At 42.9% G+C, this 26649-nt stretch overlaps 1 protein-coding gene across 24 annotated transcripts in view; it reads left to right on the top strand.

The window, feature by feature from the left end:
- Window positions 1-26649, top strand: part of CLASP1 (cytoplasmic linker associated protein 1) — a 301555-nt gene that overhangs the window by 252533 nt on the left and 22373 nt on the right. For 13 of the 24 annotated variants that reach the window (XM_030801415.1, XM_030801421.1, XM_030801412.1 and 10 more), the window contains 5 exons: window positions 4068-4184; window positions 8826-8976; window positions 18649-18892; window positions 21197-21387; window positions 23193-23321. In XM_030801415.1, the coding sequence (XP_030657275.1) occupies window positions 4068-4184; window positions 8826-8976; window positions 18649-18892; window positions 21197-21387; window positions 23193-23321 (832 nt within the window). Of the gene's footprint in view, window positions 1-4067; window positions 4185-8825; window positions 8977-18648; window positions 18893-20502; window positions 21029-21196; window positions 21388-23192; window positions 23322-26649 lie in introns of those variants that run through there. The other 11 variants (XM_030801424.1, XM_030801422.1, XM_030801427.1 and 8 more) reach the window with 2 other exon arrangements.

Below are 26649 nucleotides of genomic sequence, written 5' to 3'. Positions count from 1 at the left end.
GAAGCTGAGGCAGTGATTTAAAAAGAGAAACTGCTTTGTCTTGAGGTCTTTAGATAATACTTCACCATCTGCCAAGAGCCTTTAGAAGCCTGCATGGTGGCTTTAGTGACCCCCTCACATGGGCTGGGAGTTACCCATGGACCCACTCAAAGTAGTTGCCTTACAGGCCAAAATTTTTAGGAGAGAGCCAGTGTCTGGACCAGCAAGGGGCACACATGCTCTGTTTGTCTACAGGATTAACTCTTTGGGATCACTAACAATACAAACCAGTAAGCTTTTGTCCTGAGGGCTGCTGACACCAGGATCTTAAAATGAAATGAAAATACCACAAGTATGCTATTTTCCCTTTAATGGGACCTTGTTACTAGGAAGATATCAAAACATAATTGCTTTTACATTTAGTTTTTTAAATGATCAAGAATCTCCCACACTTCTTCCTCATCACTGAAGGTTTCCAGTTCCTCATATCCTTTAAATACTTTGGAACATAAGAAATTTGTATTTTCCTCTTGGTGGAACAAAGTATTTTCTATAGCTATCTTATCTTGCTGTTTAGATTGCCCTTATGTTTACTCCCCCAAATGTCCCTCTGCACTATATTTAGGTAGACTGCAATGTGATATTATGTCTCCAGATTTGGTCTGTGTTGTCATGGCTTCAACAGGCTGTTACAATTAAATAATTGGTACCAGAGACTAATGAAAATATGCTTGACTTTCGAATATGATGGTACAGTGGTGACAGTAAAATCATAAAATTATCTTTCCTAGTGGAGAAAATTATGTGGAAAACTTGAATTTTCTGTAAATTGTTGCCTCTGTCTAGGAGAGACAGTTATGCAACATTAATTGGGAAGTCTTTTCTTCCATAATATACAGTTCATACATCTTATCTTTTAGTTATTGCATTCTTAGAGTGGCACATTCTTTAGTAAGTCAAAAGGTATAACTCAAATTAAGCATTTTATTATTATTTGGACTAATCTAAGTAAAAACTTGATAGTGCTGTTAGTATCATTCATGAGAGCTAAAACTGTCTAAGTCAATCTCCATGGGTCCTCAAGTCATTAAAAATTGTGTTTTTCAAGGTCATTATTCCTTCTTAATTGGCCTCATCTTAATTTTTATTTATAGTTACAGATCAATGGAAGAAACAAAGAGATTTATTTTCAATATTCAGTAGTTCATGTGTGGTCTAAATATTTTCTTGTTATTAAATTCTTCTTTAGGAAATTATGTAGTTTCTTTCTTGGGAAATTTTTTTTTTTAACTTGCCATCATTCAGTGCATAAATAGCCAGATGGCTTTAGCCAACTTGAGCTCACAGAAGAAATGATTTTTCTCGCAATTAAAACTGTCCAGCAGTGGGAGAAACTGCTTCATGTTATCATGTCACTAGAAATATTCAAATAGGCTACATATTTTCTAACAGGAAAATGATAAAAGAAATGGATTATTGCACTAAATAGAATTGACTAGGTTACCTCATTTAGGGAGACTATAGACAGATAGACAGATCTGTTGTATATAATCTCAGCTATTTTTTCTGAGCATTGCTCTTAAAATGTTGATTTTCTGTGACCTGCCATTCCTTTGAGTTGTCTTGACCAGACAGTGTTAGCCTTTTATTCTGTAAGGGAAAAGCTATTACCAATTATTTGTTTTCAGTCAAATTAATTAATTAATTTATTATTTAGAGACTAAGTCTCACTCTGTCACCCAGGCTGGAGTGCAGTGGCAGGATCTCTGCTCACTGAAACCCATTTGGGATTCAAGCGATTCTCATGCCTCAGCCTCCTGAGTAGCTGGGACTACAGGCATACACCACCACACCCAGCTAATTTTTGTATTTTTAGGAGAAACGGAGTCTCGAACTCCAGACCTCAGGTGATCTGCCCACCTCTGCCTCCCAACATGCTGGAATTACAGGCATGAGCCACCACACCTGGGCTGTTTTAAGTCTAATTTTAACTGTCAAAATAAATTTTTTTTTTAGTCTAAAATTTCTATACTTGGATCATGATGATAGTAAGAAACTATTCTAAAATGATAAAACTGATAATTGTTTAAAAATATCACTAGTGGCCAGACAATGGTGACTGATGCCTGTAATCCCAGCACTTTGGGAGGCCAACGTGGGAGGATTGCTTCAGCCCAGGAGTTTGAAACTAGCCTGGGCAACATAGTAAGATCCTGTCTCACTATTTTTTAATAATAAAAAATTATCCGGACATGGTGGTGCACACCTGTGTTCTCAGCTACTTGGGAGGCTGAGGTGGGAGGATTGCTTGAGCCCAGGACATGGAGGGTGCAGTGAGCCACCATCATGCCACTGCACTCTAGCCTGGACAACAGAATGAGACCCTGTCTTAAAAAAAAAAAAAAAAAAGTACATATATATATATATCACCAGTGAGGAAGTCATTTTTTTTTATCAACCCAGTAGTAGTAGAGATGCTGTAAGATAATAGGTTAAACTTTTGTAAAACATTCCGTTAGACATCATTTCTATGTGAAGGAATAAACTTCCTATTCCCAACTAATACACAAATACCACTTGGTATTTGGAGAAGAGATCTATGTGCTATAAATATGTGAAATACATATTTATATTTTACCCAATGTGATTTTATGGTAAATGAAAAACTGAGTTGCAAGGGGCTTCAGAAGTCATCTGAAGTCCATTTCCTTTAAGAAAAAAAAAGTATATGGTGGTCCTTGCTCTGGTGTGCCATATGTTCTTGGCAAACATGTCATAGAGCAGGGTGACTGTGTGTAAATAGCATGTATGTCCCTAGCAATAGGAAGTAATTTTTAGTCATCTTCTTGTGAGAGGATCCAGAGTATGGATAGAATCAAAGTGGGGCTTAACAGGGAGACCCCGCCCCACACTCGGAGGTTGATGTGTCTGCCGCTCCTTCCCCAAGCAGAGGCCCAGCCTGAGGTGTCACCTGCATCCCTCCTGTGCCCTCACCTCCAACCCAGTGTGTGCATCTGACCCAGTGTGTGCCCCACACAGAGGCCAGTGTGTCTTTAGGCCTCTGTATGCTAGTGACTTTGCATCTCAATGCCTTATTTTCCTTATAAAGCAGAGCCATACCTGTGCTCAGGGGAGACTAGCATGCAGAGAGGTTCCTGCTGTGACGATGCCAATGAATGCCAGTGGCAGGCAGGGCTGCTCTATCGGTGCTCTGGCGCTGATGCCATGGACTCCACCCATGGCCTTACCCCACATCACCAGCCAGCCCAGCTCCCTACTTTCCCAGTCTCTCCCTCCATCCTTTTGAATTGCAGCAGTTGTTAGAACTCTCCTTCAGGGCCTCTGCAAGCCCAGGCACCCAGTGATATTTGTGAAGGGAAGATGAATACTTGTGTTCCCCAAAGAATTTCAGTTCTCATACTAGGTGGTATGAGCAGGGGGATTTGGTTTTTATGACTCTGAGCTGGCCAGCTGAGACTTAACACGCTAGCCCTCTAGTGATGCTACTGTTGTTTCAGAAGAAACAGCTTGTGCTGTCTCTGAATGCCATCCAACTTGATCACAGCCTCAAAGAATGCACTGCTCCACGCTGGAGAGCTCTGGTCAGAGTAGCACGGTCTCTGAGTCCTCCTGCTGGAGTCCCTCTGGTCTCATTTGAATTGAGGCCCCATGATACTTCTTTGGTTCTTTCTAAAATAACTGATGAGTTAACTGAAAGTGAGCATCCGTATTTTCTTGTGTATTGTGTTGTGTCCTTCCCAGTGCATGCAGATACACACACCCCCTCATACTCACATATACACACAGTCTCACGCATAGACACTCTTGGAATCCCATGTGATTTTAAGTAGTAAACACATTCCATGGTTGGGAGGGGAAAGAATAAAGTAGTCTCGTCGAGGACCAAATTGTAAAACAAAATTTGTTCCTTTCTCTGTGTGATGAAGTGCAAATTTTGCTCTGATTAACTTTAATATAACATTGTCAAGGAAAGAAGACTAAGACACTTAGTGTGTAGTGCTTTCCTCCTCCCCTCCCCTTTGCTTTTTGTATTTCTCTCTCTGATTTTCCTCTTCTGATCACTGCAGTCGGTTATGGGGTTGGAGTGCCGACGGGTTAGCGAAGCACCCACCTCCCTTTTCTCAGCCTAACTCCATCCCCACCGCTCCCTCCCACAAGGCTCTCAGGCGCTCTTACTCTCCCAGGTAACAAGCTACCTGTCAAACTTGTCTGAGGTGTCACAATATTATTGCGTTTCCAAGGTCGTCTCAGGTCTTTGGGAAAGCCTCTAAGTTGCCTCCAGTGTGGTCCCTTCCTCGGTGTCACATAGCAGGAGTAGAGCCTTGGTGAGAAGTGTGAGCAGGTGTGTGATCTTTGCCAAATCTCACAAATATGGTTCCTGCTGTGTCACAGGGACAGATGACCCTTTATAACCTGATTGGATTCAGATTCATCACCGCCCATTATTGTGGGCCTTTCTGTACAGTACAGTGCTCAGCCCCCAGAAAGATCTCAGGAAATGCTGTGAGGTCAGCATGGGCAATAGTGGGAGCAGTTTCCTTAGCATGCGTCTAAAGTGCAGAAGGCATTCCCCTGAGAAGCCAAAGAGACCTACTCTTTCCCAAAGCACACCTGTCATTCTCAGCCATGCTATTGACTATATATAGCTGATTTCTTTCCTAACATACTGTCTTATGAGGGCAGTCTGAGCACACAGATCCAGAAAGGAATCCCCAAGAGGCAGGATAACTGTTACAGCTCACTAAGGATGCCCTGCCTCTAAGAAGGAGAACTGTCAGTCACCTCACACACCCCCACAGTTGATGCTGAGTACAGCATCATGGACACTGATTATGCAACAATGTTATGAGTCTGGAAGAAGGGGTGGGCTTCCCTCAGATGCTGACAGATGGTAAATCTGTGGTACAAAGAAGGGTCCACATAATACTGCAGATGGCTATTTCAGGCTCTCTTGGGGATGCTTTTATAAGTAAGGTCTGAAGATCAGAGAGTCTCTTCCCTAGAAACCTGTTAGAGCACCGGGCAGTCCAGCTGTCATTGTGCTTTGTGAGATGAGTTTCTACCCTCTATGATAGAGGGTGTGATAGGAAAAGGGTTAAAAAAAAAAAACAAAAACGGCCTGTTACTTTTGAAATGCTTCATAGATAGCTTTTGCGCAGATTTGCATTCTGACTTTTGTGGAATACAAATAATCTACGTAGTGAAGCCAAAAACAGTAAATGAAATATTTTAACAACACCTTCTTTTTGAAGCTGTTATACCTCTACAAGTCATTTCTAAAATGTACAGAGAACCCTGCGATGAATGTTTCTAGATACACAAGGTTAGGGCAAGCAGGTGAGGAAACGGCTGCTGTCTTCAATGTTAACAAAGCAGGTCACTCCTTTTTCTTTTTTTTAAGGTTAGCTGTGCCTCCAAGTGTAAGATAGTTGGTTGACTATCTCCCAGTATGTTGACCTATATGCCCTCGTGGGCACTCAGCTTCACTACCAGCCAGCCATCAAGATTGCCCCTCCAGAGCACATCCTGTTCCTAGGATCATCTTTCACATACGTACACAACGATACGTGTTGACCTAACTCATTAAGAGAGAATGCTTACTAAATACTTATAACTTCTGTTGCCCATTGGAGGCAGGGATAGTTGACTAGAGACTTTTACATTTAGAAAACCTATCAGTTACATAAAATTAAGAGGGAATCTGTATGTCTGTCTCTTTGCTCTGTGCCAAAATCCTATTGATTCCATAACAAAGAATGACTATCCTTATTCTATACATTGTACCCTTTTCCTACAAAATGACAAAGAAGGCAGACTTCTCTCTCCAGTTTCTCTCTCTTGGAGACCTGACCCCATGTTCTCTTCCCTCCCCATGACATGGATCCTTTAGCGGGCAAGCCCAGGGCCGCATTCAGCTTCCGTGTTGGTGGCATGGCCTAACCTTAGGTCAATGACTATTGGCTGATTAAGGAATTCTCTCTAATCTAAAAAACCCTAAGAAAGCCCTTCTGGAGTCTAACCAGAGTATTTACAGGTGATCAGAGCCTGACTCTAACCCAAGGATTATGTCCTGGGGTTGTCTCAGGGCTGAAACGAGACAGGCTGTGGAGCAGATGGCAGATTGAGGTTTCCCCAGGTCTCTTCTCAGTCAGCTTCTGAGGCCGTCCTGCTGCTCCCTCATATACTGCTTGTGAGGACACAATATCTACCCTCCCTGATGATGGCTTTCATGGGAAGTTCCTTTTTTCTTTAGGTGAGAACTTAACAGATACTGATTTGGAAAAAATACAATTCAAGCCAAAGCATAAAAATAGCAAAGAAAGTAGCATGGTCCGTTTCCTCCTGGAGGTAAGCAGTTATGCCTCTCACCTGCAGCTCACAGTTTTAGCTTCATACCAAGGAGATACTTCAAACCTCAGGCTAGTGAGTCTAAAAGAAGACACCTTCAATTGTTCTTAGTTCTGCAAATGGTGCTCCTGAATTGGGAGTTTGAGTTGGTTTATTAATTGAAAGTGAGAAGGAGGAAATTACCAGGCAGAATCCTTTATTTTCTTATTTTAAAAAGAGGCTATTGTAATAGTGAAGTGATGTGATTTGAAATGAAATATTTTTAAGAAAGTTCAGGTTAAGAATAATGAGATGAATTATCTGAAAGCTGACATTATCTGAAGCGACATATGGAAAATAATATTGTGACATCCCTTAAAAAACTTGAACGTTCTGCCAGACTTCCTCTTGTCCATCCCATCATTCTTTCAGTTTTCTGGATTTTTTTCTTTTGCATGGGCTATGCTGTTATTTTTGGTTGTTGTGATTAAAAGTATCTTAAGGCTTTTTTTTACATCTTGTATATATATTTTTTGTTTGAGTCATAATACTCAGTCTTTATATATAAAAAATAGTGTACTGGCCAGATGTATAAATGCCTTGTCCATACGTAAGCTAGTACTGTGGTGTCCTCAGAAGGAGGAGGGGAGCCTCTGGCCCCTTGGTCCTGCCTTCCTCACATCTAAAGAGTGTTGCCTCTTTGACAGACAGCCTTGTGAACGTAGAAGAGGTTGAGATCTTAAATTCTCTTCAGGTTTTTTATTCTACCTCCTGTCAGTTTAGACATGGAATTTTAACAGCAAACCTGTTCAAGGTTCACATTTCTTTTTGTTTGACAGTCAAGTCAATCTTTGAGTTGAATTTTTTTTTTTTTTTTTTTTTGTGAACTCTCCAAATACATTTGGGTTGTGTATTTTCTTTCATTCATCAGGAAAGGTGGGTTTTATCTGGGCCATATTTGCAATTCTAGACCAATAGCTCCCATCTTTGAGATTGTGGTCAGCTCTTGGGCTCTAGAACCTACCAGCACCAGCCCTAGAAAACACTTGGATCATTGCAACATCAAGCCAATAGAGATCTGGCCACTCCAAGTGAGAGCTCTCCAAATCTTATCTTGCTCATCTGCCCAAACTTTTTTTTTTTTTTTTTTTTTTTAAGGCAGAATACTTAAGGAAGAGTATTTAGTAAATGTTCATCATTTTTACATTACAGGAACCTCACTTTGGGAATGTACAGGATTGGTTGTGTTGCCCTTAGGAAGGATACTTAGTTTCTTCAGTTACTACTCTTTTGAAGAAAAGGAAGATTGCTTTTCTTTAGTCCTTAAACAGTGTTGCATGCTTACTTATATACAGCCAAGGATTCTTTGCGTGTCCCTAGCAATCCTCAGTATAGCTCAGGACTATTTTAAAAATTAAATTAGATGAATTCATCTGATCTTTTCTTGAAACTTTCTTGAAACAAATGACATTTAAACTAAGATTTTAACTTGCCCTTGGTTGACTGTTGCTTCGTGTTTTGCTTGCTTTATGCTGATGTATCCATCCCATGCCTTTCTTTTATATTATCAGGATGGTTTTTGTTCTCAGGATTCTCCCTGTTTCAGTGCACTTTCCAGACATCTAAAAGGCACTTATTGACAAACTGCAGTGCACCAAAAAGGATTGTTTGGCTTTTTTGCTTCATTTCATGTTTTGCTGTGCCCATTGTCTATAAAGACAGCAGTCAGTAACACTTTTTTGTGAACAACAAATATTTCTTGCTTTTATGAGGATTTTTAGATGTCTATCCAGGAATGTGACTTTTTATAAAATCTGTTTTGATTACAAAACTCCAAATAGAAGCATGTAGAAGAGTCTGATATTAATAGCAAGCTCCGGGGTGAGATGATGTGAGAGTTAGACTTTCTGGGCTGGCCTGTTCGTAGGGTGGATCTGACTTTGAGTCTAGGGTTTTTTGCTTTGTTTTGTTTTTTGTTTTTTGGTTTTTTGTAGGGTTTTATTTGTTTTCTGGATTGGATACCTGGGATTATAACCTAGCCTTGTGAGGTCATTTACTTTGCTCCTTTGAAATTTGCTTGTAGTACTAGCTTTATTTCCAACTGCCCATTCCTCTTAAGTTTGTACATTTGAGACCAGTAACAACCAAACTCCTTTTTTCCATCTTCGAAATAAGAAAGTTATTTTTCCACTTCCATTATCTCGTGCCTTCAGTCACCAGTGTCACTCTTTGAGTTCCTGCATTCTCGTGGTTACTGTTGTTTCCCACTGGTTTTTATTGAGTGCTGATGTAATGTGTTTGGCAGATTTAACAAGGAAGATGTGTAATTGTCCGGTGGTGGTACTCTAACAAAAGATGTCTCCTTTTCATTCCAAATCACCCAATAAACAAAACTATAAATATATCTTATTCTTTAAATTGTGGGAAGTAACTTATGCCCATATCTCAGTTCTATGTATATGCCTCGATTTAAGAAATAAAATATTTTTTATCTTTAGCATGCTGGACTATGATACAGAGAACCTGAACTCTGAAGAAATCTATAGTTCTCTACGTGGAGTTACAGAAGCCATTGAAAAGTTTAGTTTTCGAAGCCAAGAAGATCTGAATGAGCCAATTAAACGAGATGGCAAAAAGGAGTGTGATATTGTAAGTATCCCTAGGCTGAAAGAGAACTCTGTATTAGTTAAAGACAGATAATGAGGCTTCTGAACACTGACCATCATGATTACTGAGCTTCATCATTACATTTTTATCCTGTGGTTAAAATAATGTTTTTTTAGTTTTAGTTGACATGTAATAATTGTACACATTTATGGGATACAAAGTGATATTTTGATACATGTGTAGAATGTATAATAATCAAATCAAGGTAATTCATACATCCATCACCTCGTTTATCATTTCTTTATGTTGGGAACATTGAAAAATTCTCTCTTCTAGTGTTTTGGAAATACACAATAAACTGTTGTTAACTGTATTTACCCTACAGTACTTTACAGCAGCAGTCCCCAACCTTTTTGGCACCAGGAACTGGTTTTGTGGAAGATAATTTTTCCACAGACCGGGCCAGGTGGTGGGAGGATGGTTTGGGGATGATTCAAGCACATTACGTTTATTGTGTACTTTATTTCTGTTGTTACTACATTGTAATATATAATGAAATAATTATACAACTCACCATGATAAAGAATCAGTGGGAGCCCTGAGCTTGTTTTCCTGCAACTAGATGGCCCTATCTGAGGGTGCTGGGAGACAGTGACAAATCATCAGGCATTAGACTCTGATAAGGACCACACAACCTAGATCCCCTCACATGCACAGTTCACAATAGAGTTGACGCTCCTATGAGAATTTAATGCTGCCATTGATCTGACAGGAGGCAGAGCTCAGGCAGTAATGTGAGCGATGGAGGGTGGCTGTAAATAAGATGAAGCTTCACTCACTTGCCCACTGCTCACCTGCTGTGCTGCCCAGTTCCTAACAGGCCACAGACCAATACCAGTCTATGGCCTGGGGGTTAGGGACTCCTGCTATAGAGCATTAGAAGTTATTCCTCTTACCTAGCTGTAATTTTGTAGCTATTAACCAGTCTCTTTTCCTCCCCCACCCCCACCTTTCCCAGCCTCTAGTAACTACAGTTCTACTCTCTACTTCTATGAGCTCAACTCTTAATAGTTCCCATAAATGAGTGAGAATATATGATTTTGGTCTTAATGTACCTGATTTATTTCACTTAACATAATGTCCTCCAGTTCATCCATGTTGCTGTGGAATGATAGGCTTTCATTTCTTTTTATGGCTGAATAGTGTTCCATTGTGTATATATGTCACATTTTCTTTATGCATTCATTTGTTGAGGGACACTTAGATTGATTCTGTATCTTGGCTATTGTGAATAGTGTTATAACAAACATGAGGGTGTAGGCATCTCTTTGATACACTGATTTCCTTTCTTTGGATAAATTCCCAGTAATGGAATTGTTGGTTGTATGGTAGTTCCATTTTTAGGTTTTTGAGAAACCACTATATTGTCTTCCATAATGGCTATACTGATGTACATTCTCACCAATGCTATATAAGAATTTCATTTTCTCCACATCCTCACCTTTGTTATTTTTTGTCTTTTTTATAATAACCATAAAATAGTATTAAGAGGCCCAAGGTAATTAATTTTACAAAATTTCAAAAGAGTAACCCTCAGCTATCTTTTCAAGGAATGTTAAGTGCCTTTTTTCTCAGTTTGCTTTTGTTTATTCTGGACATAGTTTTGTTTCATGATGTAGTAAAAATGGTGAGCCTGAACCACACACCACCATGGCTTTCTGAGAGCTCCAGTCTCATGGGAGAGGCAGACATATAAGCACAAGATCATGGTGCAGTGAGTATGGCCACTGCTCAGCATCCAGGAGACCCGTGGCTAGTTGTGGTGCCCAGGGAGGATGTTGTATTAGTCAGTTCTCACACTGCTATAAAGAACTACCAGAGGCCGGGTGCGGTGGCTCACACCTGTAATCCCAATACTTTGGGAGGCCGTGGTGGGCGGATCATGAGGTCAAGAGATCGAGACCATCCTGGCCAACATGGTGAAACCCCGTCTCTACTGCAAATACAAAAATTAGCTGGGCTTGGTGTTGCACACCTGTAGTCCCAGCTACTCAGGAGGCTGAGGCAGGAGAATCGCCTGAACCTGGGATGCAGAGGTTGCAGTGAGCCGAGATCGCGCCACTGCATTCCAGCCTGGTGACAGAGTGAGACTCTGTCTCCAAAAAAAAAAAAAAAAAACTACCAGAAACTAGGTAATTTATAAGGAAAAGAGGTTTAATTGACTCACAGTTCCACAGGTTGTATGGGAGTCGTGGCTGGGAAGTCCCCAGGAAACTTACAGTCATGGCATAAGGGGAAGCAAGCACATCTTCACATGGTGACAGGAGAGAGAGAGTGAAGAGGGAAGTGCTGTACACTTTTAAACAACCAGGTCTCATGAGAACTCACTATCATAAGAACAGCAAGGGGGAAATCTGCCCCCAGATCCAGTCACCTCCTACCAGGTTCCTCCCCCAACATTGGGAATTACCATTTGACATGAGATTTGGTTGGGGACACAGAGCCAAACCATATCATTCTACCCCGGCCCCTCCCATATCTCATGACCTCACAATTCAAAACACAATCATGCCTTCTCAAAGTCCTCCAAAGTCTTAACTCATTCCTGCATTAACTCAAAAGTCCAAGTCGAAAGTCTAATCTGAGCCAAAGCAAGTCCCTTCCACCTATGAGCCTGTAAAATAAAAAACAAGTTAGTGACTTCCAAGATACAGTGGAGCTACAGGCATTAGGTAGATGCTTCCATTCCAAAAGGGAGAAATTGGCCAAAACAAAGGGACTACAGGCCCCATGCAAGTCTGAAACCCAGGAGGGCAGTCATTAAATCTTAAAGCTCCAAAATAATCTCCTTTGACTCCGTATCTCACATCCAGGGCACACTGATGCAAGGAGTAGGCTCCCAAGGCCTTGGGCAGCTCCACCCTTGTGGCTCTGCAAGGTACAGCCCCTATAGCTGCTTTCATGGACTGACATTGCATGCCTGTGGCTTTTCCAGGCACATGGTGCAAGCTGTTGGTGGATCTACCATTCTGGGATCTGGAGAACGATGGCCTTCTTCTCACTGCTCCACTAGGCAGTGCCCCAGTGGGGACTCTGGGGGGGGGCTCCAACCCCACATTTCTCCTCTGCAATCCCCTAGTAGAGGTTCTCCATGAGGGCTCTGCACCTGCAGCAGACTTCTGCCTGGACATCCAGGCATTTTCATACATCCTCTAAAATCTAGGTAGACGCTCCCAAACCTCAATTCTTGCCTTCTGCATACCCACAGGCCCAACACCACATGGAAGCCACCAAGGCTTGGGGTTTATACCCTCTGAAACAATGGCCCAAGCTGTACCTTGGCCCCTTTTAGCCATAGCTGGAGCTGGAGCAGCTAGGATGCAGGGCATCATGTACTAAGGCTGCACAAAGCAGCAGGGCCCTGGGCCTGGCCCACAAAACCATTTTTCCCTCTTAGGCCTCCAGGTCTGTGATGGGAGGGGCTGCCAAGAAGTTCTCTGAAATGCCCTGGAGACATTTACTCCATTGTCTTGGCTGTTAACATTCGGCTTTTAATTACTTGCACAAATTTCTGCAGCCTTGAATTCCTTCCCAAAAATGGGTTTTTCTTTTCTCCTGCCTGGTTGGGCTGCAAATTTTCCAAACTTTTACACTCTGCTTCCTTTTTAAATATAGGTTCCAGTTTCAGGTCATTTTTGTGTTTATGCAAATGAACAGAGGCTTTTAGAAGCAGCCAGGCCATATCTTGAACACTTTGCTGCTTAGAAATTTCTTTCACCAGATACCCTAAATCATCTCTCTCAACTTCAAAGTTCCACAGATCTCTAGAGCAGGGCCACAGTGCTGCCAGTCTCTTTGCTAAAGCATATCAAGAGTGACCTTTACTCCAGTTCGTTATCTTCATCTGAGACCACCTCAGCCTGGACTTCAGTGTACATATCACGATTAGCATTTTGGTCACAACCATTCAACAAGTCTCTAGGAAGTTTCAAACTTACTTTCATTTTCCTGTCTTCTGATCCCTCCAAATTGTTCCAGCCCCTGTTCATTACCCAGTTCCAAAGTTGCTTCTACATTTTCAGGCATCTTTATTGCAATACCCCATTTCTGGTGCCAATTTTCTGTATTAGTTAGTTCTCACACTGCTATAAAGAACTACCTGAGACTGAGTAATTTATAAAGAAAAGAGGTTTAATTGACTCACAGTTCTACAGACTATACCGGAGGCCTGGCTGGGGAGGCTTCAGGAAACTTACAATCGTGGCAGAAAGGCAAAGGGGAAGCAAGTATGTCTTCACATGGTGGCAAGGAGAGAGAGAGAGTGAAGGGGGAAGTGCTACACACTTCTAAACAACCAGGTCTTATGAGAACTCACTCACTATCATGAGAACAGCAAGGGGGAATTCCGCCCCCATGATCGAATTACCTCCCACCAAGTTCCTCACCGAACATTGGAAGTTGCAATTTGGCATAAGATTTGGGTGGGTACACAGAGCCAAACCATATCAGATGTGCAAAAGAGATTGTGTCACCTCTGAACTGAAGCATGGAGGTCCAGAGGAGTTTGTCAGGTCGAGTAGGAGGGTTGTAGTCAGGAGGGCCTGTTTGAAGACTAAGACATGGATGTAGGCATGGTGTGATTTCCTATTTGAAGTGGCTGAAGTGGAGAAGAGTGGGCATGAGGAGTGGTTGGGGAGATTCAGAGCAGGAAGGATGTGCTCACTGGGGTATTCCCAGCCAATGCCTTGACTTCACCCTGGTGATACCAGAGTCATTGAAGGATCTTTAAGCAGGGAAGTGGCATAGTCATACTTATATTTTAGACAGGCTACTGTAACTATGGAATGGAGAATAATTCAGAAGGAAGTGGGATTGAATAGGGCATGAGCAGAAACAGAAGAATCAGAAGTCTTCTGGGGCTGTTGAGCAAATGCTAGTGCAATTCAGTGAAATGTTACCCTAGAAGGAGATGCTCTCTTTGAAATACAATGAATTCTTTTTTGAATACATGCAAATTGCAGGAATTGTGGAATATCCAAGCAAATATATCCATCAGGACTTTGGATATACCAGTCTGTTTCAGCCAGTCATTTAGGCAGAAGTTAGACATTTGAGAGACATTGATTAGTTGCTTGAAGATAACTAAAGAAAAGTGAGTAAGTGAAATCACCAGGTAAAGGATAAGGACAGAATCCTAAGGAGCATCAACACTAAGGGAAGGACAGAAGCTAGAGCTGACAGGAGGGAGACCAGGAGAGGGTGGTGGCATAGAAGATAAGGGAGACTATTTCAGGAAGGACATTCTAGCCAAAGGGGCCATGCTGCAAAGAGATACCAGGTCACATATGAAATGAAAGGGCTCCATTGGATTATTTGCTTATTATCCACATTAAATGTTCTATTTTAACCTAAAAGATATAAAATACACATTTATTTGCCAATGTTTTGATGTAAAGACCTTTCCTTCGAGAATGGGCTCACTGGATTTCCATGTTTTTCTTCTTAAATAAACTTTACACATAGTTACAGTCTGCAATATCCAAAGTCAGTTTCTTCCAGGAGTACATTGGATCTTGTGAGCATAGTTGAGTGCAGAGTTGAGAATGGAAACCAGATCACAGTGAGTGAAGAAGTTGAGGAACAAACTGGAGAGAAATACGGATCAAAGGGCATTTCAGATGGGAGAGATCTCTCCCAGCAGGGCCAGTGGAGAGAAGAACCTTGCCTACACAGTGGAGGGGAGCAGATGATTGGATGCAGATCCTTCAGGATGTGGGGATGTGAGATTAGGGCCCAGGTAGAATGACTGGTCTTAGCTAGGGAGGAGGACGGCTTTAGGGGCTTGAAGCAGGAGGTAGAGCGTGTTCCCACTGCCGGTTTCTCAGGGCAGTGGAAGGAGGCCTGCTTCGAAGCGGGGGACTTGTTGTGAGGAGTGTGAGGAATGGGGGAATCTGACTAGGGAAACAGAACTCCTACCAAGAACAGTAGAAAAAGTAGATGCATGAGGGGTTACTTTTTCCAGTTGTGGTGGCTCACGCCTGTAATCCCAGCACTTTGGGAGGCCAAGGCGGGAGGATTGCTTGAGCCCAGGAGTTCAAGAACAGCCTGGGCAACATAGGGAGACTCCTGTCTCTAAAAAAAAAAAAAAAAAAAAAATATTTAATTTATCTAGATATGGTGGTGTGCACCCTGTAGTCCCAGCTACTCGAGAAGCTGAAGTGGGAGGATTGCTTAAGCCTAGGAGTTTGAGGCTGCAGTAAGCTACGATTGTGCCACTGTACTCCAGCTTGGGTGACAGAGTAAGATTGTGTCCCTTAAAAAAAAAAAAATACACACACACACACACACTCTTAATATATGCCCAAAAAATGATACTTAGAAAAGTGAAAAAGAAGAAATCACCATCTCTAGAGATAACCAATGTTAACATTATAGGGTGTATTTTTCTATTCCTTTTTGTATATTTATACATATGTGTGTAGGGGAGTGTGAGGAGTATTGTTTTTATAAAAGTAACATCACACTGTCCATCTGTTGAGCACAGGGCATGAGCGGTTTTCCGTCAGTTCCTGTGTGAGTTGTGGCTGCTCAATGATTCCTCCTGTGGATGATGTTCTGTAGATGGGCACCCAGTGTCCTGTTTCAGAATATTTAGATGGTTTCTGATTTTGTCAAGTGTAAAAATACTGTGATGAGAGTTGAAAGGAGTGAAATTTGGGAGGGAGAAAGTAAAGAGGGCAAGGCCCGGGAAGCCTCAGTGTCACCTAGGGACAGGTGGAGTGGGGGGAGCGCAGTGGCAGAGCTGCAGGGCCAGGAGGAGTCAGGAAGCACCATGAAGATGCCATCTGTCAGAGAGGTGGCTGCTCCTGCTGGAAAATGTGGCCTCGAGCAGCAAAGCTAGGGTGGCAGTGAAAATCGAAGAATGGGCCAGGCATGGTGACTCATGCCAGTAATCCCAGCACTTTGGGAAGCCCAGGCGGGTGGATCACCTGAGGTCAGGAGTTCCAGACCATCCTGACCAACATGGTGAAACCCCATCTCTACTAAATACAAAAGATTAGCCAGGCGTGGTGGCACATGCCTGTAATCCCAGCTCCTTGGCAGGCTGAGGCAGGAGAATCACTTGAACCTAGAAGGCGGAGGTTGCAGTGAGCTGAGATTGCACCATTTACACTCCAGCCTGGGCGACAAGAGTGAAACTCTGTCTCAGAAAAAAAAAAAAGAAAGAAAATCGAAGAATGGAGGAGCTTCAAAATCACCATCTTAGCCACCACTTACCATATTTTTAGCTAAAACATTGAGGTGGATATAAAACTGTGTTAAATGTGAAAGACTCGGGAGCCAGTACATCTCCTCTTAAGCCTAACAAGGAAACCCAATCTAGGGAGACAAGCCAATAGGATGAATGTCAGATGCAGTAGGAGGGTGATGCACACAGCAAAAATGAAGACATTCAACATAGGGAGAAAGCCCATCCTTACGGTCAATTACGGAAATACAGCAGACTCGTATCAAGGTTCTCTTCTGCTTTGCTTTAGAAGAAAGTACAATATTTAATACTAGAAAGAGTAAAAGGATCTAGTGTAATGTTGGTGCCATGGGAAATTGATACAATGTTTTGGAACTCAGTAAAATTATATTTAGCGAAAGTGATTTGCATATTCTTTACCCAGTATGGTTAATCTACACTAAAGAAAGAACAGAAGAAAAAGAATGTCATTTCCCTAAGGTAGGTTATTTCAGCATTATCTACAGTAGCAAAAATATTAAAGGGGAACGTCTGAGTAAATCTTTTTCAAAAAACACAAGTAGAGGTAGTGGTGTGATTAAACATGGTGGTTACAAAAACTTCATCCACACGGGAAATGTCTGCACTGTAAGGAAAGGAAAACAGAAGGCAGCGTGCACACCGGGTTCCTGCTGCGTAAAGCCTGCGTGGAGACACGCACTGAGGTAGTAAGGTTTTGTTGTTAACAGTGATTAGAATTGGGAGTTGAGCTTTATTTTTTAAATGTCTGAAGTTTTTAAAACTCTTCTCTTCTTTTGTTTTGTTTTTTTTTTTAAACCTCCTGTTCAATGGCTTACCTTTTTCTTTTATAAATAATTTTTCATTATAATAGTGTATTTAGAAGACTTATAAAAAGAAACAAAACCATCCATGAATTTTCTTCCACCCTGAGAAAACCTGTTAAGATTTGATTTATACCTTTTTAGTCTTAATTTGTTTCTGTCTATGCATATATTATGTATTCTTTTTACATCTTAATTAATAAAAAATTTTGTTTGTGGGTGTTAGAAACCAAATGCATCCCAGCACCTCCACTAGATTCAAGTCCAGAAGAATTGAAAGCAGGGACTTGAACAGATATTTGTGCACCAGTGTGTCATAGCAGCATTATTCACGAGAGCCAAAAGGCAAAAGCAATCCAAGTACCCATCAGCAGATGAACAGATAAACAAAATGTGGTATATACACACAGTGGAATGTGTTCAGCAATTCCACTTATCTGAGGTACCTAGCATAGGCAGATTCCGAGAGACAAAGTAAGATAAGGGTTACCAGGGGTTGTGGGGAAGGGAGAGGGATGAGGATGCAGGGTTTTTGTTGGGGATGATGAGAAAGTTTTGGGTATACATAGTGCTGATGGTTACACAACATCATGAATGTATTTAATGACACTGAATTATATACTTAGGAATTATTAAAATGATATGTTACATCTGCTTTTCCAAAACTGGAAAAAAGTGTAAATGCATTAGCACAAAGTTAGAGAAATGTATCTTGTCATCAGCACAAGTAAAAATTTTGCCATAGGTGTCACCAACGTGTTCTGGCTGCCTGGAATGTTTCCACTGTTGTTGGGTAGTCAGATGTCTGGGATGAGGAAAACAGTCTGGCCCCGTTGCCAGCAGCCAGCCCACACCTGCTGGGCTACATTGCCACCTGCAAAGGGGCTAGACCAGTGGTGTGCCCCACAGGAGAGGACCCTAAGAGCAAAAGTGATTTGCTCTTGTCAATACCATGGCAAGGGGCCAGTCAGAGGGCCAGTGGTTGAATTTGTTGAAGACAACATTCAGAATATACTAGGGAAGAAAAACAAAATTCGGAAAATACTAAAGACCTGTTCTTTGACCCAGCATAACAACTCTGAGTCAGAAATATCTAAAAGAAGAATGATATGCCTAGGAGGTGCTGAGTTCTCTGTCATAGGAGATTGTGAAGCATTGAGGCCCAGCACTAGGCAGGAATACATATAGTACAAGGAATTAATTTGGGGATGGATGACACCCATTAGACTTAATGATGGCGGTTGGAGGAGCTTCTGTCTGTGGATGTGGGCAGGGCCGCAGTGAGAAGCCCCCATTGCTGTTCTGGTCCTTGAAAGCAGGGGTGTGAGTGGACAGCCTTTCCTTCTCAAGGAAAGGCTCCTGAGCCTTTCATCCCTCAGAAAACATCTTGGTAAAATGAATCACCAAATTACAAAGTAAAGGAGATTTAAAGTGTAAAGACTAGATGCAAATGCAGGCATATTGTTCCTTTTATGGTAGTTTACGGATTTGGTATTTTTACATTGCAATACTAATAGCTGTCCTTTTGTCACTGGCCATACATATTTCAAGTGAAAATCTCTGGCCCTCTTAATATTTCTGAGCATTCGAAGGAAATGTCCATTACAAGTCCCAGAAGGGAACTGACAGTGTGCTGTGCTCCAGGTGTCCCGCGATGGGGGTGCTGCCTCCCCTGCCACCGAGGGCCGGGGGGGTAGCGAGGTAGAAGGAGGCCGGACAGCTCTGGATAACAAGACCTCGCTACTCAACACCCAGCCTCCGCGCGCCTTCCCAGGGCCGCGGGCGCGAGACTACAACCCGTACCCCTATTCGGATGCCATCAACACCTACGACAAGACCGCCCTGAAAGAGGCTGTGTTCGATGACGACATGGAGCAGCTTCGAGACGGTTGGTGTCTCTTTGCTTAACTGTCCCCACCCAGAAGTGCTTCCCTTGTGCTCCCGCCTGTCTGGCCAGCACCAGGCCCACTGGTCAGATGTAAATGGAGATGCTGGGTCTGTTCTTTCTGCTTAGTCATTTGTTCAGGCACTACTTACTGAATCCCTACTGTGCGCTTGGGCACAGGGAACACGGCAATGAACAGAAGCACAAGTAGCGGGGCAGTGAGCAGATAAACAGTCACACATGATATGAAGTAGCCACTGCCACAGCTGAGCATGAGGGAAGGCCAACTCTACCATCAGGGAGGCTTTGCTGCAGAACCCAGGGCCCAGGTGGGCCAGGGGCGTAGGAACAAACAGGATGGCGAGCACGGGCTCAGCCTTTGTGAAGGCCTTGGACCTGCGCTTCCCAGCTCCCCAAGCTGTGGAGTGAGATCCTGAAGCACTGCTCCGAGGCTTCGCTCTCCTGTCACCCCCGCTTTGTAACCAGGTCTCCCCGGAGCTGTGTTGACCTCCGTGCTGCATTTGGGAGGCAGGGGTTTGACATACACACTGAGCACTTGCATTACCGTGTGTGGTGCCAAGCTAAGTGTGGGGTCAGAAAGATTTGCCCAAAATGTAACGTAAGCATGTGTAACGTAGGAAGTAGGGAGGAGAAGCAGAGCTAGTCTGGTTTCTTTCTGGCTCCTGTGTTAAGACCAGTGTCCATCATTGAATAAACTAGTGAGTGATGAGTATGTATTTGTACAATGGTATTTTTATCAGGAACTTAATTATTTTTTCACCTCTCATGTTACATGATTTGGTTTATTTCAATTTGATAGTGCTTTTAAAAAAACACTGTTTTGAAGCCTGTTTTATTTCTCAAGTTTGAATGAGTAATTAGAACCTACATTAGAATTCTAAATAGTTAACATTCACTGAGGGCCTACTGTGTGTCATGACGTGTATGGGTTGCCAGGGACTGAGGCACATGAGACACAGTCCCTCGCCTCAGAGAGTTCAAGGTCTGTTGGGGAGCAGACTGATAGTGGTCACACTAGTACCAGAGAAGGCCTGTGCTGGAGGCAGATGCCAGATCCAGTGGGGGCACAAAGAAAAGAAAGCTGATCCTCTTGCAGGGATCAGACAGTAGGGGAATGCTAACATAGAAGAGAAGTTCTCTGTTTGAAAGCAGAAATGGCTGTAGGGATTAAAAGCCTAATCGCTTGGCTATTAATTGCTTATATGCTGGTGGGTAGCATCTCAGACTCTGCCCACACATCTGTTTACTGGGCAGTGAGCTAATAGGGTATAGTGTTTGTAAGGACTGGAGTTCCTGGGAGAAGTGGACTATTTGTGTTCATTGCTTATAGAATTGTTTACCTTATCCTTTATAGATCTCAATTAAGGTAGAAATTACAATGTTGGTTATTCACCAACTGTGTACTAAAAGGCTTAAAGAAAAGGAGGAAAAGGTAGGAAGGCAGGAGGAAATGACAGAGTTCTTTACCATTTCAGACTTCCTTGTGTGTTTGCTACCCAATCTTAGAAGCTAAAGAAGTATGCAAATACACATTTAAGTAGTTCCTAATAACTTGTCTGATTTGTTTGTTTTTTCATCCTCTCTATTTAAAGTTGAATATTCAGAGTTGAGGTTTCTTAAAAGAACATGGAGGAGAAAGGATGTGCCTTTCTGCCATAGAAACCGTGTTCACAGCCCTGCAGGTAACTATGTTGAGTCATCTTGGGCCGGTTTTTAGTCTCCACATAGATAGTCCACCAGTAGTCCAAACACCTTGATTGGTATTTGTTCACCATGCTGGTTCCTAAGCTATAGACATTTGAGAAGGGAATGGAGGATAATCAGATGTGATGGTGAGGAGGCCTTGAGGAATATGTGTGTATGGGAGTAGATTTGACCCTGGTAAGAGGCTGTCCAGTGGTGGGGCTGACTCAGGACCGTGGCAGTGGGAGAGAGCTTCGGAAAATAAAAGGGTTGAGGAGGGGCTTTGGCGGATACAGGCATTTCTCCTCTTTGTCTGAAGTAGAAGGGAAAAGATAGCAAGGAAGGGTGAAGACATTGACTGTTGGTACTGGACAGCTGGTCTCGCACCTCTGCTTTCACAGTGAACTTGGTGAGAAGGTTGGCGGAGGGTGTGTAGGCTGAGGCTGGACAGCAAAGCAGGGCGGAGGGTGGGAGGGGAACCGTGAAGGAGGCGTTGCCTCTGGGAGATGAGGCAGGAAGGGAAGGATCACTGGGCACCACTGAGGAAGCCCCTATGCCAGGCATTTCCTCACGAGGTGACGTATGTCTGGTGTGTTTCACCAGTGCCCATCGACCATTCTGACCTGGTGGCTGACCTTCTGAAAGAGCTGTCCAACCACAACGAGCGAGTGGAGGAACGGAAGGGAGCCCTGCTGGAGCTGCTCAAGATCACGCGGGAAGACAGCCTTGGTGTCTGGGAGGAGCACTTCAAGACCATTCTGCTCCTGCTGCTGGAGACCCTTGGAGACAAAGACGTGAGATGCTGGTTTGGCCTTATCTTGCCCCTTTCCATGTAATGGGGTCACAATGTCCTTTTCTTATTGGGCTTAGCTTCAGCTTTACTTTCTGGGTTGTGATTACTGTTTACATCAAAACATTTATTTGTTCATTTTTCACATATTTTCTGTGCACGTTTAGTAAGGTCATGTTTTTATCAGCAACAAGCTGCTTCTTGGCTTATGTGCATGGTCTACAACTGGGTTTATAGTAGTTGAGGGAACTTCATTCCTGCATGTAGTTGCTTTAACACAGAATTTCTTAAAACTTCATTAGCGTAGAATGTGGTCTTTTAGGATGCACTTTTTTACTTGTGAGTTTCATTTTTGTTCCATATGTAATTGAGAAATAAAAAGGTTCATTTTAAAAGACCTAATTAAATGCTACATTCCATGAAATTCCATCTTGGTCCTCCGCCACATATGTTAAGAGTTCCAATAATTTTAATCAGTCAAGTGGCAGGTTCCAGAAGCATGATTCTGATTTTTGTATTATTAATTTAAAAATGAAAAAAGCTTCATCATGCTGGGACATTTGAATGTGACAGACTAGGCATTTCTGAAATGCCTGGTCTGTGATCTGCACATTGCACATAGAGAACTCTTAAAAGGGGGAATAATCTGGTCAAATTCCTGCCTTCTCCCACCTGTGGAGCTGGTCCCTTACGTGGAAACAGGAATAGATGCTGAGAATTACCAGAATTAAACCTCTACAAGAAAAAGTTTCTCCATCCACATGGAGAAGAGAAATGAGAAGAGAGTGCTGTGGTGAGGGGCTGGAGGAAGGGGATGGGAGGATTGCCAGGAGGTGACAGGCCATGCCCAGGGCCAGCTAGAGGGGACTTGCATGGCAACCGAGTGACAGGGAGGCTGCTGCATGCCATGCCGTGGTGACTCAGATAGTTTTCTGATGCTTCGGATTAATGGTTTGGTTTAGGGATAAGTAAAAATAGAAGAATGGTAATAAGTAATCTGTTTTACTTTTTTTTAAAAAAACTTTTAAAAAATACTTTAAAAAAAAGTATTGGTTCGTAAGGCAGTTATGCCTTGTTGGCTCTGTTGGGAGATAAAGTGATGTCATGTGGAAGACAGGTAAATGGTGTATTAGTGTGTGAACTGTACAGATGAGTGACAAAGAATCAGGATATACTTTCTGGCTCTGTTTGGTGTAAACTGCATTCTCTTTTATTGAGATTAGGAGTCTGTTTGGAATGGCTTTCCTCCAGATGCATGACTCTGGCCTTAACCAACTCGAGGCTTATACACACCCAGTGATCTCATCACATGGAAGGTCAGGAATAATGACAGGCCTTCCACTGTCCTTAGGTGGAGTTCACCCTTACAGGCTGTGTTGATGAAACATCCAGGTGCTTTATACACATTCTTTCATACATTTTACAGAAGCATAATTTGTAAGCTGAAGCCTCAGGAAATCTGGAAATCCCCAGAACTGATAATGAACTTAGGTGTATCATCCTCATTTGGTCTCGAGTGCATGGGTCGTTCAAGTAGCTTTTCTCAGTGCCTGTCAGGCGCTGGGTCCTGGGAATGTCACTCTAAGGAATGTCACTCTAAGGCACAGTGCCTGCCTTCATGGAGCTGATGTCTAGAGAGCCAGTGTCAAGTAAAGCTGATATCAAGTGAACTGTGTGATCTGTTTAGAGGGTTCTGCGAGTTCCAGGGAACCCAGAACTGGGTGCTTGGCCTTGCCGACCCTGCTGACTGCTGTGTGTGGAAGTGCTGTGTGGTGTTTGGTGATGTCTTCCTTTCCCTTTGTACTCTAGCATTCAATTCGAGCACTGGCGTTGAGAGTTTTGAGGGAAATTCTGAGAAATCAACCAGCAAGATTTAAAAACTATGCCGAGCTGACGATTATGAAGACTCTGGAAGCCCACAAAGACTCCCATAAGGAGGTGAGTCAGTCATGTGGCCGGGATGCTGAACAGATGGGTCATGGGCAGCAGCTGGGATGTGGAGATAGAGGAATCAGTCAGCGCACAGCTTAAAAGCCCCTTCCTTGGAACTCAGCCATGTCGTAATACAGAGTGGAGTCCCCATTGCTGTTGTCCTTGCTGAGCAGTGGCACAGTTCCAGGGCCAATGCCATTCAGTTCCTAGCTCCTCGCTGTTTCCAGCAGGCCTGCCCTGCCCCTGAGATGTGTTCTCATGTCCGTGCTTCCGGCTGCCTTTGTGGAAAGGAAGGGTCTGCTGCTGCTTTCTGGCATTTAGCCTCTGGTAGTCTGGTTTGGGAGGTGGAGACCAGCTTTGGAATCACAGACATTGCAAGTCCCAGAACCAATGCCTTCTTGCTCCAGATCTGTGGACCAGTCATTTCGCCTTCTGAGCCTCTGTTTCCTTGTATGTAAAATAGGAATGGATATTTCCACAAAGTTTCTCATGAGAATTAAATGAGATGGCCTGGGATGATTCCAGCCCAGCACCTGCCAACGAGTGGGTAGCAGCCTGCTGTACTGACCTTCCTCCCTCCCGGCCGTTCGGTGTGCTTCTCTCTGCAAGATGAGGCTGAGTGGAGGCAGCCCTGCTGTGCCTCTTCCACTCGCTTTTGAGTATTTAAAATGCTAGCAAGCCATCTCTGCAGTTCCTGGCATTGGGACCTCAGCTGCCTGGTAGAGAGCGGCAGGACATGTCTCTGTGTCCTGCACACATGCCACGGAGGGTGCACACTCAGCAAAAACTCAGCCTGTTGCTTATTGGATTGCCCAGCCCCTATGCCTCACCAGGCTTTCAAGTGGCTAGAAGCATACAGAGAATGGGGAGGTGGCAGGAGCTGTCCTGATACAAATGATTCAGTGACACCCTTCACTAAAAGGAACTGTGGGAAACAAAATCATATATTGGAACTTCAGAAAACCTAGCATGCCAGATAATGGGTTTGACCCCAGAGTGAGACATAAGTACTTGCTTAGTTTGATCTCTTGGCTCGTGTGTGACTGTCGTGTGAGCACGCTCATGGATGAAGGGAATTAGAATTAACACAATTCTTCCGTCTACATGGAGAGTCAGACCCTAGATCATAGTTCTATTTGGCATTTGTGTGACTGCTTGAGCAGTGACTGGTGTGACCTCTTCAAATCTCCACCTTGCTGTAGCTCAGCGAGGGCAAGGGTCTTGTCCTCAGACTGGGCCTCTCTCCACCTGCTAGTGCTAGAACAGCACACAGTACACAGGGGATGGATGTGTTTTCAGACTAATAACTGGGTTTCCAAAATCTGGCTTGGTTGCATGATGGTGATAATCACTCACATTTGAACAAAGCACTTTTCATTTATAATAACTCATTTAAAAAACATGAAGACCAGATGAGCTAGTACGATCCACATAGTGATTCCCAGGTGAGGAGGGAAGGTCCTAGAGCAGGGGTGTCCCATCTTTTGGCTTCCCTGGGCCACATTGGAAGAATTGTCTTAGGCCACACATAAAATGTACTAACAATAGCCGATGAGCCTAAAAAAAAAAATCACAAAAAATTTTCATAATGTTTTAAGAAAGTTTATGAATTTGTGTTGGGCTGCATTCAAAGCCATCCTGGGCCACGGGTTGGACAAGCTTGTCCTAGAGGAACTGTATGCACAGCAGTTACTGGCAGAGCTGAGATATTAGCTAGGTTTTCTGGCTCCTTTAAGGGGCAAATGGCATGTGCTAATTTTTTTAAACCATAATTGCTTCTCCTTAATGAGAATACGTGATCAAAAAATGAAATTAAAATGATGTTCTTTTTGTTTTGCTTTGTTTTTAAGACAGGGTCTTGCTCTGTCACCCAGGCTGGAGTGCAGTGGCACAACCTGTGCTCACTGTAACCTCCACCTCCCAGGCTCAAGCAGTCCTCCTGCCTTAGCCCCCTGAGTAGCTGGGACTGCAGGCATGAGCCACTGCACCTGGCCTGATGTTCTTTTACATAGAGATGATATCAGTTGTTTTCATGGGGCAGTACATACTTAGACTCGGGCATTTAAATGAAGCGCCAAGCCGTCCATGGTGTCTTGGCACGCACTTACCGACTCTCCAGTTGGAAGATACCTGTCTAAAGTTGAGTCCTAAGAAATATAAGTTAACAACATTAAGTAATTGGTTTGCTATTTGCTTTTTTCTTGGGAGATCTTTTTTTTTTTCCTGCAAAATTAGAAATTTAGGAGAGAAAATTCTCAGGTATGAGGCCCTTTAAATTGCCCAAGGGAAAAGAGCAGAATATATATCCTGCTTAAAATAAACTTAGCAGCACTCGGGTTCAAGGGTCCCCATGCTGCTGTTACTGACTTGTGGTAGAGCCGGTGGAGGAGATGTGTTGGGAACGGTGCCTGCATTGGCAGGCCTTCCTGCTTTGCATAGTTTAACTCACCTTGACTCATTGCCCTTGGAGTTTCCTTATAAAACTTTACTCTGTCACTTTGCCAGGAGCCACTATAATAACTCAAGAACCTGTGTATTTAGGTTTGGGGTTGGGTTTTCATTTTTCGTTCCTTTTTTTTCTTTTCCCTTGAAGTTCTTCTTATCTTCCTCTTATTTTAACCAATCTTTTTCCATTCCTTCTTGCTATTTTTTAGGGCAGAAGGCTGAGATGCACATAAAGTTTGTGTTGTAGGCATCTTGTTGGCATATTAATATGGCACGTAATAGTTCTCTAGTCCTTCCATTTTCTCATCATTGCATTCAATTCTTAGGACTCCAAACATTTATTGAAAAGGATCTGAAATGTTTCTAGACTTACTTTATTAGTCATACAAAGACATAGTCTATTTTCCTGTCTTATTAATACTTCCAAAGTATGTTTATCCCAGAGTTAGCTCTCTTGGAGCTTCCTTCTCAATAAGAAGCTAGTTGGTTTTATATTCCCAGACAAAAACTGGGCTTCAGCAGGAGATGAAGAACATAAGACTCGGCAGGTTAACATGGGGCTGCTTTTAGAGACATTGGCACCAGCTCCCCTTCTCTTGCCAGCCTGACGTTACCACACCAGCATGTGCACTGTGGCTCTTACTATGTGACTGCAGCGAGGAAAGACAGCTTCTTGAAATACAATTTCTGTAAATTGAAATTTGTCACAAAAGCTATTTGGGAAGATGGATGAGGTAGGACTGACGGCAAGATGGCTTGTTTTCTCATATAAGCAAGAGTCTGCTTTGTCAGTTTCTTTTAAAAGAAGCTATACGTGCAGAATGTGTTTCTTACACATTGAAAATGTGCCAAGTACCAAATCTGTCTCAGACACCATTCATCCAAAGCT

This window comes from Nomascus leucogenys, chromosome 20 (assembly GCF_006542625.1).
Source record: "Nomascus leucogenys isolate Asia chromosome 20, Asia_NLE_v1, whole genome shotgun sequence".
Lineage (NCBI taxonomy): Eukaryota > Metazoa > Chordata > Mammalia > Primates > Hylobatidae > Nomascus > Nomascus leucogenys.
This window is presented reverse-complemented; position numbering and strand designations above follow the sequence as displayed.